This window comes from Styela clava, chromosome 12 (assembly GCF_964204865.1).
Source record: "Styela clava chromosome 12, kaStyClav1.hap1.2, whole genome shotgun sequence".
NCBI classification, from domain to species: domain Eukaryota; kingdom Metazoa; phylum Chordata; class Ascidiacea; order Stolidobranchia; family Styelidae; genus Styela; species Styela clava.
The window spans coordinates 15,880,895-15,896,020 of NC_135261.1; the positions used below are offsets into that span (position 1 = coordinate 15,880,895).

Below are 15,126 nucleotides of genomic sequence, written 5' to 3' on the forward strand. Positions count from 1 at the left end.
GTAACAATGATTTCGAATGGTGATTAACTTTATCTTTGTATTACTAATAAGCATTAAGATTATCAACAAATATTGAAATGTGTTGCTATGTGCTTCATTCAGTAACGGGCCTGATTGAATTCTTGAATTAAGTCCTTTTTACAATTGTTCAGGGTTGCGACCAAATACAGAATATCGCATTGAAGTCATAACACGATACGGTGATCAAAAGAGTGAGCCAATTTCAGCAGTCGTAACAACAGGTATTTTCCTAATAATTCAGCAATTTTTTCTACACATATAGGATCATTTTAATTAAAAACCAAGAACCTTTCTCTAGATTTTTCAGTCATATTTCCATAATAGACTTGATCTTATTATTGCGGTTATGATGACATGTTGCACTACATTTTACAGCACCTGTGGATCAACCAAGAAATGTGCAGTCAAGAGTTATAAATGGCGTCATTCGAATTGAATGGTCTCCAGTCGATGGTGCGGATAATTATGAGGTAGACTATACGGTTATCTTAACAATGATAAGTTAGCGGATTTGAGTTTCCGGGATAAAGATAACATGACATATTATAAATCAATGCTATGCAGTGTAAAACTAATATATAAAAACATCTGTGTATAAGTAATTCAGTTTACAGTTGAGTTGTTCCATTCTAGTTGTTGGAATTTTATAGTTTATTTTAATCATACAGAAAGGAATGCTCCAACTCCATCCTATGTCATTACAAAAAAATTATACATAAAACACAAAAATTAAACAAGTGTACGTTGGTACACACATATGCACTCAATAAAAGTTTCAAATCAATATTTAACATTATTTTATTCTTATATTAATTTTTTCAGTCATTAATTTTCACATTTGATGTCGGATAAGTTTCATAATATATAATTGTTAACAGCAAACGAACTGCAGCCGCATTTGCTATATATTTTAATGCTTAACATAAAACACCAATAAAATCCATGGAAAGTGTCTACATTATTTTGCAGTTGACATACCACCCGGTAGATGATGCTTCAAGGCCAGTTACGGTACAGCTACCCTCAGGATCAGAATATTACGATCTTCCAAATGTTGGACCCGGACAATATGAAATTGAAATTGTCGCTGTGAAAGATGACCAAAGAAGTCCAACTGCCACTGCTCGAGAACGAATTGGTAATTGCTCAATATCAACAATATTTTATTACAGTTGACAAACGTCTTGTGGTAATATAAGCAAGTATATAGTAATGTCATTATTCTATTTTTTTGATTATAATTAAACATGGTGGAAAGCTTTCATGTCTATCTATGCAAACAGTTCACTTTACCCAAAATGTTTACAAATATAAATACAAACAATATTTAATTTTGTTCAAATGTTTGCTGAAATTTCAGGTAAATAATAACTTAAGTAATATTTCAAACGATATCAAAGAACTTCCAATAATATTATTCTTCACAGGTATCGATTCGCCTAGTAATGTACGTTTCAGTGACATAACTGAAGATTCTGCTGTTATTGAATGGAGACCTCCGAGAACACGACAGCGTTTTTCATATGAAGTTAAACTGGTACCAGCTTATGATACCACTGGTACTCCAATAACTGGTACAACTGAAAACAGATGGTATTCGTTTTCTGGTAAGCATACATAAAGTTATTTTATAACAAAGGATTTGTTGGGAAGTTGGACCAACCAAAGAATAGGGATGGTATAATATTATCCACATTTGGTCTTACTAATGACTTTTATTTCAAAAGTAAAAGCTTGATAACAACAGAAACGCAGAGAAATAATTGGTTTATATTTTATTTTTCATTTCAGATTTGAAGCCAGGAACCCGGTATAATGTTGAGGTTGTTTCGGTGTTTATTGATCAGAAAAGTTCCCCAGTTTCAAGCAGTTTTACAACAGGTAAAAATAATTGTAAACCAAATCAATGCTTGAACATATATAATTATAAATGTATGCCGAAAAATTATTTGAACTCAAATTCTCCCCCTATAATGGATAGGCATGTACGTTATTCTTATTCAGTTTTTTATAGGTATATTTTAATTAGGTCACATGTCATCAACACACACTTAACACACACACACACACACTCACTCATGTCATCAACACACTTTATAAATTTTTATATAAAACGTCTGAGAATGTGTGATTGACTTTGCTTTGAGCAAATTCTCTCTCGATCAAAACATACCCCTGAAAACAATTTTTTGAAATGTACAAGTTACAGAACCTGCCAATATAAATACCCCGAAATATTTATCTATGTTCTATATAATATTTCTTATGATGAAATAAATTACTGAGAATAATATTATTATTCAACTTCATGGAAGTTTAAACTATGTTAGTTAATATTTTGATAAAAATTTCAGAAATACCAGTTGTCAGAAGAGTAGATGCGCCAAAAGTACATGGAAATCAACCTGTTGACGTCATTTGGCAAGAAGTACCAGATGCTGACAGCTATATAGTAAGTTAAAGTATTTCTTATACCGGTCATTAGGGTTAATTATATTTGTTGTAGGAATCAATTTACTATCAATTCGATCTTTTGTGGAAAATCCCAGTTTATTGTATACAATTTCATGAAGTATTTGTCACTTATTCTTGAACAAGTCTTAACATAAGTCGTTTAAATCTGGTTACATTCCAGATTTGGGCAAAGCAGTCTTTTTGTCCCAGTATAGGTTTCCTCAAACCTTCATGACATAGTTGGGCTTGATTTAAAATTCCGTACAGGACTATTAGGCATGGCTGTTTGGTAGCTATCCGATGTTACACCAGCTGGGTATTTGGATTTGATATACAGATTTATTAATAAAACATTATTCTAAAATTTATTAAAATCAAATATGATTCACCTCAACATTTACTAGGAATTGAAAACAGAAAATGATTACTGAAAGAACAACATACCTTCTCATTTCATCGGAACCATGACGCAAAAATACATTTTGAATTTCTACTTTCATAGGTCACCTATTATCCTATTGGAGGAAATCCGCAAACGCTCCATGTCGCAGGAGAAACAAACAATGTGAAGTTATATGACTTAGAACCTGAAACAGAATATGTTGTCAAAGTCACAACTATTTATAATGGGGCCAAAGGTCCACCGAAAACATTAGAATTGACGACAGGTATTTAGTCAGTCTAAATTATATATAATTCACAGAGCTTATATTGTGTTTACATGATTTCACGAATGGTTCAACCTGGGGTGGAAGGAATATCAAGATTTTGTACAATTTCTCAAGGTTGAGGAAGATTGCAAGTCTTACCCACTTTGGAACTTATATATATTAGAAATATTATTTCTTAAGTAAACTTGGTGATAATGATAAAAAGGTCAATGAAAAAAAATGGTTGAAACCTTCGTGAAGGTATATATATATTTGAAGCATATATAAAACCAATATTAACCTGATAAAATGCTTGGCTTTTTATCATATGAATCACATTTTAGAAGGAATTTGTTCCAAAAAATTTCATTGTATTTTGATATAAAAAGCTGCACTTTTTTCGAATTGGTATATATATATTTAAACTAAATAATGTAACAGATTCATTACATACATTACCACCAATTTTCATATTTGCATTTTCTTATTTCGAAGGTCCAGTTGGTTCTCCGGAAAATCTAGAAACAAGACCATCCAGCGACAGAGTACGAGTTGTCTGGTCGCCAGTTGATCACATTGACTATTATGAGGTGAAGGACATTTCACATGGAATTTTGTATGGATGCACTTTTGGCATTTTGTTATTTTATTGTATTTTTTGTTTAGATTACTTACAATCCAATCCATGATCGAAGAAACTCTGTCACAAAACGTGTGTCTTCACCATATTATGACATCACAGGTGTAGAACCAGGCGAATACGAGATTACTGTAACAGCTGTAAAACAAGACCACAAGAGTCCAGCATCTAGACTTACTGAAAGCATTGGTGGGTTTCTCAGTCAGTTTAGTGTCAGAGTCGGCTATGAAATTTATTTGAAAAATTGTCAAAATTAACTTTTAATTGGTGTTATAATTGTATACTAGACGTTTGTTTGATCGCTTCAAATCATATCAGAACACTATTCTAGTTGCTGTTAATAGACTACAGTTGTTGTATCAACCAACGCTGTAGACACTGATGAAAACGTTGTCACCAATCTCACTACTTGAGTATGGTTTTATTTTGATGCTGGATGCTTTGAAGTGCTTACACATTCCTATTCAAAAAGAAAGGAGACTCATCTCAAAAATTATATGTGACTTCTGAAATATTGACAGTCAGTTACATGTCAAACTACGACCCCACTTCTCCATCAGGGATGTGGAAGCCATGTCAAACTGGAAACAATCCCGCTCTTCTAAAGCCATATCATTTCTATTTCTATACGTGTACAGTCCTTGATAAGTAGACTTTGATATAATAATTCATATATTGCTAAAATATTTCTCTTTAATATTTTTAATATTAACATCAGGTGTTAAGCCACCAACCGACATACAATTTACTGATGTGAGTGAAGATGAATTTATTGTTGTTTGGTTTCCATCACGAACACATGGTCGTCCACGCTACGTCATTCGTGTGACGAATCCAGAAGACTTGACATGGGAACCAACTGAAACTGAAACAGCGGACACTTTTGTGTCTCTTCGAAGTACTTTTTTATGTTGAATAATTTTTATATATATTATTGTCATGCTTTTGAAAAGTATTTTTCGAATAATTTGCTGACTGATTAGAGATCATATATTCAAACTTCAGTTAGTTCAGACATAATTGCATTTCCACCAAAATAATTTTAAAGCTAATCGCCCCTTGTGTGTCTAAATGTCAGTTTTTATAGTGTGGGAGCAAAAATCTTTGGATATTATATCAAAATTCCTGAACTGGACGTCCTATTTGGTAGTCTATATAGTCATGAAGCCTTTGTTAACCTAACTATTTAAAACCAGTATATTACCATCTTTGCAAAACAGAAAAACAGTAAAAAGAAACTGTCATCATCTAATATTGACTAAATTTTATTTGAACTTTATTTTATAGATTTGACTCCAGGCACCACTTATTTTGTGCAAGTTCTCGCTAAACGAGGAGAAGAACTTAGTTTACCTCTGGAAGGATTTGTCACTACGGGTAAATCAGTTGGTCAAAAGACGCCAACGCCAATTTTCATATTTTCTATTGTAAAACTTTTTAAGTTTACCCATATTTACTTATTTTTGTATTGTTTTCAGCGGTTCCATCTCCACAAGGAGTTGATGAAAGTCTTGTCCCAGGTGAAGATGGAAGTATTGAAGTTACTTGGCATAGAGTTCCAAATGCTGATAATTACGAAGTTAGTTAAATATTTTTTATTCTGTATTTTTGTATCGTGGACTGAGGTCAAAATTTGTTACAATTTGAAACCGCTGTATATATTAACCTTTCAACGCATATGAAAAATACATAATTTTAAGGAATGTATAATTGCATAAAGACAAAATATGAATATATTAACCTTTCAACGCATATGAAAAATACATAATTTTAAGTAATGTATAATTGCATAAAGACAAAATATGAATATAATCTTGGTGTAATTTGGACTGAATGCATGTATAAACCTTTTAGCTTGTAGAATGATAAAATCATTAAAAATTCGACCTAAAATTAAATCATCAAATTAATCAATAGTTTATCTTATTATCTGATAAGTAATAATATGGTATATATATTAACTGACTCCATAGGAAACTACAACTGATTAAGTTATTATTTTGGAGATACCGTATTTCTCGGCAAATAAGACGATGTCTATTTTACGCACTAAAAAGAGGGTTTTTTCATACAGCCCTCCAATAACGTCGACAGGGTGGAAAAATTGCTTCTCTGTTGATCAGTTAAACACTAATATGCGCTAATAATTTTATATGGTTAGAACCAGATCATGCTTATTTGGTAGAATCATACTCACAGAATTAACTATTCTTAACAATAAAGCGGTAATTTTAAGTTAAAAGGCGGCGATCATTTTGAATATTCTATAGTTTTATATGGTTAGAACCAGATCATGTTTGGTTGGTAGAATCATACTCACAGAATTAAGTATTCTTAACAATAAAGAATTAGATTAAAAAGCAGCAATCATTTTGAACAACCTATTAACCCGAACGTTGAAATAACCTTTGAACACGGTGTGATAAGTTACTACACTGTACCTCTGTGGGTTTGTTAACAGCTGTGTTTTCTTGTCTATGTCGTTCTCCGTCCATGGGTCATAAACACGTCATCTCGATGGCCGCGTTTTCTTTTTAAAGTACCCATAATGGGGCGGGCGGATATAGGGTGTGCCACCAGCCAGTTATGATTACAATGGAGTTTTTAAAAAAGAATATGACAAATAACAGCTGCCAGTACGAAGTCAATTAAATATCATGATTGGCAGACCCTTTGGCGTCATCGAGTACATGATAAAATATATCAAACGAATCTAAGGTTAACACAAATCATGTTTGAGAAAACTCCTGTGAAAAATAAGCAAACCACAGAAAAATAAAATAGACATAGGCTACCTGCCGAATAAGACGCCCCCCCCCTCCCAAAAAAAAAAATCAGGCCGAAAAATTGGGTCCAGAAAAGCACTTATTAGCCAGCAAATATCGTATTTAAAATATTTACGTAATTTTTTAGGTGACTTATTATCCTGTAGGAGGAAATCCGGAGATTCTCCTTGTTGATGGAGATCAAACCGGAACAGTGATATATGACTTGCAACCTGATACAGAATACACCATAGAAGTAACCTCAATATTGAATGACGTTGCCAGCCAGCCAACAACAATTAAAGTTGTAACGCGTATGTATTGATAATAGTATTGCAAGTTATCACTAAACTGGCAAAATGACTTAAGTAGTCTTATATCTAACTTCCATCCTACATTTTTATGCCTACACTCTGAACAAGGCTCTGTATGAGCAGCCACTTATATGTGAACATAATACTCTTTCCTCGATGCATTGGATACGATTTACATATATATCCCGGGGCGAGCAAAGCCCATAACTCGACTTAATCATTTGGGAAACCACAGCCCTTCGTCTTGTTACCAGTCAATGGGATGGGATTAGTTTGACAGTTATTTGTTCCAAATGCATGAACTCGATGGTGGAGGAAGCCGTGACCGACCACTGGTTACGTCAAACACTCTGCGGTGAAGAGGAGTCTAGTAATTCTCTCGAATATAACTATTCCCCACAGGATTCGAACTCGCAAACTCATTTCGCGTAACCAAAGGTGCTGTGGCGAGCGTCTTCCTAACGCTTACTTAGCACAATGCGCCACGCCACATTTCATGGCCTACTCAATTATTTATATCTTAGGCGAGGTGGCGGGCCTGTTTTTTTTTTAACATGAGATCGATTTTTAATCTGCATTGCCAACAATGTTGCACTCTCTAACCACTTTGGCCCCAAAAAGATAACAGGCACCCAATCTGAAAGTGAAAGAATTTGCTCAAGTCAAAATTATAAAAAGTCATTGTGGTCAAAGAAGCAATTTGTCCTTAGATAATATAATTTAGATTCATTGAGGCAAGAGCACATTTAAGGTGAATAAACTGAAACATGGTCTAGTTATAATCAATTTACTGCTCATTTAGCTTTGAAAACTCCTGAAGACACTGAAGCGGAACCACTTACTAATCGTGACAGGCCAGATTCAACCTCAGTTCGTGTAAGATGGGATATTGACGACACAGTGCCTGAGTATGAGGTTCGATCATGGTTTAACATTAATAGGTTTAAGGTGGTAGAAGGTCTCAATTCTTCACTCGAAAATGATAACAGTCATAGTGGAAAATGACTATCTAACTCCAACTCTCTAAAAACGAAAAAATTGCATCATTCGAAACATAGATTACATTAGGAGTTCAGAAACTTTCTCGAAGCAAGTGTGTGAAGTGAATTACAAAAAAATTATAAATGATTTAGTCAGTATTCCTGTCAAAAAAGTCTAATAACCGAGTGAGCCTTTTGTCTCAATTGCATCTTTCTTCTTTAATACAAAGTTTTTCTTTTTCGTCTATTTTTTTTATTCTCTCCTATTTCTAATGTTTTTTCTTTCGTTTTATTTCTCTCTATCTTGCTATTTATTATGCTTACTGTTTCACATTCCTTTGCTCCCAATACTAACTAATATTTTGTCTACCAGGTGAAATACTACAGCGTAATTCGCATTGGAGATGAAGAGATATATGGCGAACCTCGCATTCTTAGAGTACCTTCTCGAGATGGTGGAGTCACAATTAACCATCTCATGCCAGCTACTGAATACATCGTCGAAGTCAAAGCTGTCAGTGGTCCAAAAACAAGCCAACCAGGAAAAGTTACAGTTACAACTCGTGAGTGTTTTGTTCAGGCAGAACTAAATTGTATGATTCAATGCATTCTAGGCTATGAAATGCAAATTTTTAATACCTATGTGTTTCAAGAAACTTGATTCATACTAACACATATATTTCCTGAACATTTTGTCTGACCCAGGTCAGGCCATTGACTAGTGTATATCTGGGCTTCTCTATTAGTCCATAAATGTCAATATGGAATCTCTGTATGGAAAACATATTACCGTAATGATTGTTATAACCAATATTTATCAAATACTTTTCTTGTCTATCTGATGATACAATACATTATAGAAATCACATTAAATTTTTTTTAGTAAGCAGCCAAACTCTTAGGAAACACCTATTCCTCAATCTTGCGCCAGCATTTTTGCATTATCCAATATTATCTTTTTCAGCTCTTGATCGACCTGATCGTGTTGACATTGGGGAGCCAGGGGAAGAAAATATCACTATTCAATGGCAACATCCTGTTGGTGAAGTAACTGAATATGTTGTAGAACTTGTACCAACTGATGGATCTGACGGCGTTATAACTTTACCTGTTAGGCCTGGAAGAAACTCTATTACAGCAACAGGTACAGCATGAAGCATGAAAAGGTCTCGAATTCCCCAATTGGAATTTACGAACACTTTTAACGAACTGTGTTTTTTTTGTCCCTCCAAGAAAAAGTTTCAACTGTCCTATCGATCGTTGCGTTCTCTCATATGTTTACTGTACCTTTTATTCGACCATCAACAAAGAAGTTTCATGCCCAATTTTTTTTTAATAATGTGAAATTCCCAATTCATAACCGATTTAATGATTGGGTTGACTTGAACAGCTCAAGACTTGCGTCAATGGGCATTTGCTGACAAATAATACACCACCATATTTTTTGCAGCATTTCAGTGGTCCTTTTGTGTATCCAATATTTCTCAGCTAATGCAAGTGCACTTGTTTTAGGTATATTCTCTCTCTCGAGAAAAAAAATGATCTTATCGTGATAGATTGATCGCCTTTGATAGATTGCCTAATTTTTGTATTTGAAAAAGACTGTTGCTGGTTGGTTTGTCAGTAAAATCTCTTATTTATAAGACATGTGAACACTTATTGATTTATTCAAATAGGAGTGTATGTTTCGGAATCATTGGTCAAAGAAATGGGGTACAAAGCCCAAGCATACTATCTCACCCATGGTATAATAAATTTTAAATTTTTCTAGGTCATGGCTCGATCTTTCCAAAAAAGCAATATCTTTAATTGTTCAAGTGATTGCTTGTCTACAGATGTCTAGAGAAGCAGAAATGTAAAACATGACAAAAACATTATTCGGTTCAAGAGCAATGTAATCTTTGTACCCAACAATCACTCAACTTATGTAAAATTTACTTTGTAATGCAGGTCTACAACCAGGCACGGAATACGAGGTTCGAGTGGTAGCGGTCAATAAAGACAAGAACATTTCATCCAGACCAGTTGTTGAAAGAATAAGAACAAAACCCCGGGATGTCAAACCAGGCAACATCAGGATGGAAGCGGCCTCAGATGGTTCATATACGATAACGTGGGACAAACCGGCAACGAGTATAAAGAATTACATTATAAGATGGCAGAAGCGAACTGGCACACCATCAGAAGACGTAAGTGTTCTATATTTAAATTGAGCTTTTTCTTATAAATGAGATCAGTTAGTAAGAGTAACAATGGGATAAGATGAATTAATCATGCGGTGAAATGCATTCCGGTTATCAGTTCTGATAGAGTATTGGGTAATGGTGTGCTGCTTTTAATGTTTTAAATACATGGACTTAAATGAAGATGTTATGTGTTATTGCTACCCTGAAAATGTCGAAATAAATCCATGTCAATATCCATTTACTGAGATCTGTTATTGCCACCCTGAAAAAGTAGAACTAAATTTATGTCAACATCCATTTACTTATTACATATCATCTTTATTTTCAGTCTTTAGCAGTTTCGGGTGATCAAACTCAAGTTACAATTCCTCAACTTTTACCAAACACAGAGTATGATATCATTCTGCAGTCTATTTTAAAACCAGGAGATCAGCCGAACAACCACAACAGCATTACAAGACGAATTCAAACAGGTTCGGTGTGTGTTCTCATTCACACGTACTTTGTTCTTATTTATCGCGATGTGTTCACACTGTCATTTTCCACTCTTAGGTAGCACTGGAAGTTTTCTGTCTGGTATTACGTACCGTACTCATTTGTTACAATCTATGAAAGGAGGTAGAGATTGGATTTGAACCCCAAAATCTTTAATACTCAATGCTGTGATTCCTTATAAACAATTTGAAATTGGTCCTATTTTTTTAATAAAAGTATTGTGTATTTTATTACAGAAATTCCAGGTCTTCCAGACTCAATAACTTTGCCGAGTGTCACTGACACTTCTGTAGTAGTTCAATGGAATCCCCCATCGCAGGTTGATTACCTGACTGGTTACAGAGTTGAAGTGTATACAGACGACAGTGCAGTTCCAGTAAGGGCCCTTGATGTACCAAAAACACAAAACAGGGTGACTTTTCCAGGTACGCTTTTTTATTGTGATTACAAAATCTTAACAGAGGAACTATTCTCTTCAATACATTATCATCTGTTCGTTGTTAGAATAAGTTTTCAAGAATTTTCTGTTCGGAGAATTCAAAACCTTGTGTACTTTTGATCTCATTGAATTTGATATTTATTGATCTTTATTGACAAAATTTAAAAGTGACATTTGATGACGCTGCACCATGATTAAATAAAAATCAGTAGCTATTGACATTTCTTGTTTGGTTTAGTTGTGTGAGTGTGAGTGATCTCGGTATGAGAAAATTCTCTTATTAGTGATTTTATTAGTTATGTAACTTATGTTTATTATTTTTAGTATGTCTTATAATGTTTTATAGGCCTCAAACCAAACACCAATTACATAGTAAAAGTCACACCACATATCAACAGAAGACCAGGTCAACCAGCAACTCAATCAATTACAACAGGTAAATTATTAATATTCGAAATTTTGCAATCATAGTTGTCAAAAAATTATTAGCGTTTTTATTTCAATTTGTACATTTGTGGAAATCATATTCTGTATTATTATATTAGTAAATTTTATTGTCCCTATGTTTCATTCCAAAAATATTATTTTTTCATTTCTTATTCGAAATATGTTTTCATTTTGAATGGCCTGTAACAATGCAATAAACAAACTCGCAGTAAGACTACTTTTGGTACTCGAATTCCAGCTTTTCACTATGTACATGTAAGAAGTCGAAAAAGTTTGGCAATGCTTGCCCAATTTATGACATTCTCGTTGTGGTGATGGGCATGAAATTCAAACCAGAATATTTCACTTGTTCTGGCAATAAGTTAAATACCAACGCTCTGACCACTAAGCCATCACGCTCACAGAAAATTGTATAGAGTAAATCGCGACTGTTACTGGTAACTCTATTTATTAATAGTCAGTTAGAATGACTTGCAGACTTGATTTACCATATCTTATAAATCAGCTACTTTCAATACTTTTTAATCTCATCTGTGCATAATCTAACTTTGTTCTTCCACAACTTGGCAATTATTGAAAAAGATATCTTTCATTAGTTCAGTTTGTTGGTTACATTCAAATTTAAAAATCTTTTATAGATGCTCTCAGAACAGTGCCAATGCCAGATTATGTAAGCATCCCGGAATCTACTTCAGAAGATATTGTAATACAATGGTACGCTCCCCAAAACCATGATTATATCACTAAGTACAATGTTCAAGTTGTTGACGTAGATGGAAATGTGATTGTCAATGAAGACGTAGCACCAGATACATATACCTACACAGTAACAGGTATGTCACAAAGACAAGAGAGCAATGCTCGCTTATGGGGACATGAAAGTACAATGACTAACCACATTACAGCAGCAGCATATGCGACCTACACAGTCCTGCCACATGGCAATGCACATTGTCCATGACTTAGCTGAGCACAGGGTTTGTCAAAAAGTGGTAGGCCGGCGTGCCTGTGCGTTTGATTAATTCAAACTCATCCCTGATTCAAAATCATAGACGGGACACCTGCGGTGATACACAATGTTTCAATTTTTATTTTAAACAACTCCAAAACCCAATGCCTGCTTGCTTCAGATTGGAATACCCACAGTTTGAGAGTATTATCGCTTATTTGAAATTTGAATGACTTTTCCAAAATTGTACGAGATTCCATAACATAAAATTATATCTCTGTTCCCTTTTATTTTAGATTTGAATCCTGGTACATCCTACGATGTTTATGTTCGTTCTTTTATAAACGACAGAGAGAGTGAGCCTGCATCAGAAATAGCAAACACTCGTGAGTTACAGTTGATTTAAGTTAATTAGTTAGTACAAAATATAACAATACCAAGTCTTTGAAAAACAAGGATACATGTTTCAATGGCCAAATCGACTTTGTCGTATTACGCTGACATTAGTGTCTAGTAAAAACCTTATGATATTCAAAATTCAAAATTCCCAAATCATATTATCAAATTCAAAATGATTGTAATGTTGTAATTGTAATGATTTCAAATTTTCATCATCATACAAATATAAAAATTAATTTACCTACATATATATATAAGTATATAATACAAATTAATTTCAGTTCCCGAACAACCACAACGAGTGACAACAGCTGGTGTTTTACCCAGACAATTTGAAATTACCTGGGATCGACCAGCTGGCGAAGTTATTGCTTACTTGGTAAATGTAGAACCTCAAGACAATCCAAACGCTGAAGAACTTTTCTTTGAGACTGAGCAACCAAGCATTCTAATTCCAGGTATGCAAACACTTTTATCAAAATCTACATAAAATGAAATATTCTCAGAGTTTTTTATTTGTAATTTATAAATATTTTTTTTGTTTTTGTTGTATATTTAAAATCACTTTATTGTACAATGTATTTGTACTTGCAATAGTTTTCATGTAAAATCCCTACCTACAACTATCGTATATCAATTACCGGTAAGTCAGTGAGGTAAAATAATCAGTCATATTTCAAATTTGCTTTTACGTAACTGTTTTAAAAACAAAATATGGAGACTTAATTTTTGGTTCGGTATTTTATAACATACATGAATTGTGTGTAATCTAACTGTGAATATATCAGTTAGCAACCACTGTTTAAACTGTGGAATGCTGATCTGCAATGACAGTATAATATCCTTTGCAGAATACAGCTACTGCATTTATTTTCATGAAGCGATTTATATCTTTATTCTTAACAAGGCTCAGTTAAAGAAATACTGATACATAACTAGCTACTATTACTGGGAACTTTTCAGGTCTGCAAAGTGTACCCAGATCAATTACAAAGTACATTACAATTTAATTAGACTTATGACTTGGAGGTATGAATTCGAGATTTAACCTGCCACGCTGAGGTCCAGCGCTCTGACAACAATGCCTTTTTTTATTCTGCAGATGCGGAGCCAGACACGACTTACACGATTCAAGTTATCACAGTAGGACCAGGAAACTTTGAATCAGTGCCTACAACCATCACTATGAAAACACCAGAAGTCAGCGATAGCACAACTACACCACCACAAGAATTTCGACCAGAAGAATCTATTTCTTTAATTCCAGGACAACCAGAATTTGTTATCAATTGGGAGCAACAACCAGATGAACCTGTTGTATCATACCAGATTTTGTATCGAATTCGAGGAGATGATAAGACTAATATTGTGAGTCAAATGGTCATTTTTGAAAAAGATTATTTCTAGTAATAAAATATCATGAAAATTTGAATCACGAGATCAGATTTGGAAAACCATTTACGTTATATATTGAATTACTTCAAAATTTGATATTTTAACTGCAGTTTTACTAAAACCCCCATTGCTTAATTATATAGATCACAGTCCCATCAGGAGTTGGGCAAACCATACTTTCAACAGTCGAACCAACCGCAGAATACATTATTTGGGTCAAGGGATTGCTTGACAATGGAGAGATTATACCAGTTCCAATCATTGACCACGAGATAGTCAGTATCTTATCACCAGGTAACCGATATAAATTTTCATGTACCGAATGTTACACTTTCCACCTTTTTTCTGGAGAGAGCCTTGTAATTGTGGACACAATGATCCACTAGTTTTGTTTTATCACATCAAACAAATTTTCTTCCACATTTGATCGACTTAGTTTGGGTTAAACATCAGGCGACACGGGGGTATTTGAGATCTGGGATTCTAATATTTTTGATGCCAAAATGAACAGCATAGTATAGACTGAATTGGGATATATATTAGAACATCATTGTGACTGATGTGGCATAGCCCCACATTGGTCTGGTGTCATATTTCAATAATTGACTCCAATTTAATATTTGTATTGCCATTGGAATATCACTAAGCGGTGATTGCGATACCACGGAATTACGAGGTGTGGCTAAAAAGAAACGAGACTGACGTCACAGATTGCGCAACACGATTAACCATTGGTAATCAACACTTTTACAGTGTGGTGTAATATGTGTTCTTTGTTCAACAGCTTTTTTGACACAATATCGCAATTATTTTTGCTCTTTAGGAGCCATAGGTGAATGTGATTAATTGCTTGTTGAAAAAAAAATTGCCGTGCGAGATCTGATTGAGTTATTTGGCGATAGGGGGTTCAATTGCAGAATGACGATTGAGCAATGAATTAACATTAAATTTTGTGTCAAACTTGGAAAAACGGCGACTGCGACTTTGAAGAA

At 34.0% G+C, this 15,126-nt stretch overlaps 1 protein-coding gene across 1 annotated transcript in view; it reads left to right on the forward strand.

Annotated features, from left to right (window-relative positions):
- LOC120330347 (uncharacterized) overlaps positions 1-15,126 on the forward strand; it is a 53,940-nt gene that overhangs the window by 25,362 nt on the left and 13,452 nt on the right. Inside the window, exons 48-72 of the mRNA XM_039397254.2 lie at positions 153-242; positions 397-491; positions 991-1,159; positions 1,449-1,628; positions 1,813-1,902; positions 2,376-2,473; positions 2,978-3,143; positions 3,621-3,715; positions 3,792-3,954; positions 4,484-4,663; positions 5,053-5,142; positions 5,244-5,344; positions 6,679-6,844; positions 7,647-7,759; positions 8,198-8,387; positions 8,789-8,968; positions 9,775-10,013; positions 10,339-10,483; positions 10,742-10,930; positions 11,291-11,380; positions 12,030-12,224; positions 12,637-12,726; positions 13,021-13,197; positions 13,842-14,107; positions 14,278-14,428. Coding sequence (XP_039253188.2) covers positions 153-242; positions 397-491; positions 991-1,159; positions 1,449-1,628; positions 1,813-1,902; positions 2,376-2,473; positions 2,978-3,143; positions 3,621-3,715; positions 3,792-3,954; positions 4,484-4,663; positions 5,053-5,142; positions 5,244-5,344; positions 6,679-6,844; positions 7,647-7,759; positions 8,198-8,387; positions 8,789-8,968; positions 9,775-10,013; positions 10,339-10,483; positions 10,742-10,930; positions 11,291-11,380; positions 12,030-12,224; positions 12,637-12,726; positions 13,021-13,197; positions 13,842-14,107; positions 14,278-14,428 — 3,708 coding nt within the window. The remainder of the gene's footprint in view (positions 1-152; positions 243-396; positions 492-990; positions 1,160-1,448; positions 1,629-1,812; positions 1,903-2,375; positions 2,474-2,977; positions 3,144-3,620; positions 3,716-3,791; positions 3,955-4,483; positions 4,664-5,052; positions 5,143-5,243; positions 5,345-6,678; positions 6,845-7,646; positions 7,760-8,197; positions 8,388-8,788; positions 8,969-9,774; positions 10,014-10,338; positions 10,484-10,741; positions 10,931-11,290; positions 11,381-12,029; positions 12,225-12,636; positions 12,727-13,020; positions 13,198-13,841; positions 14,108-14,277; positions 14,429-15,126) is intronic.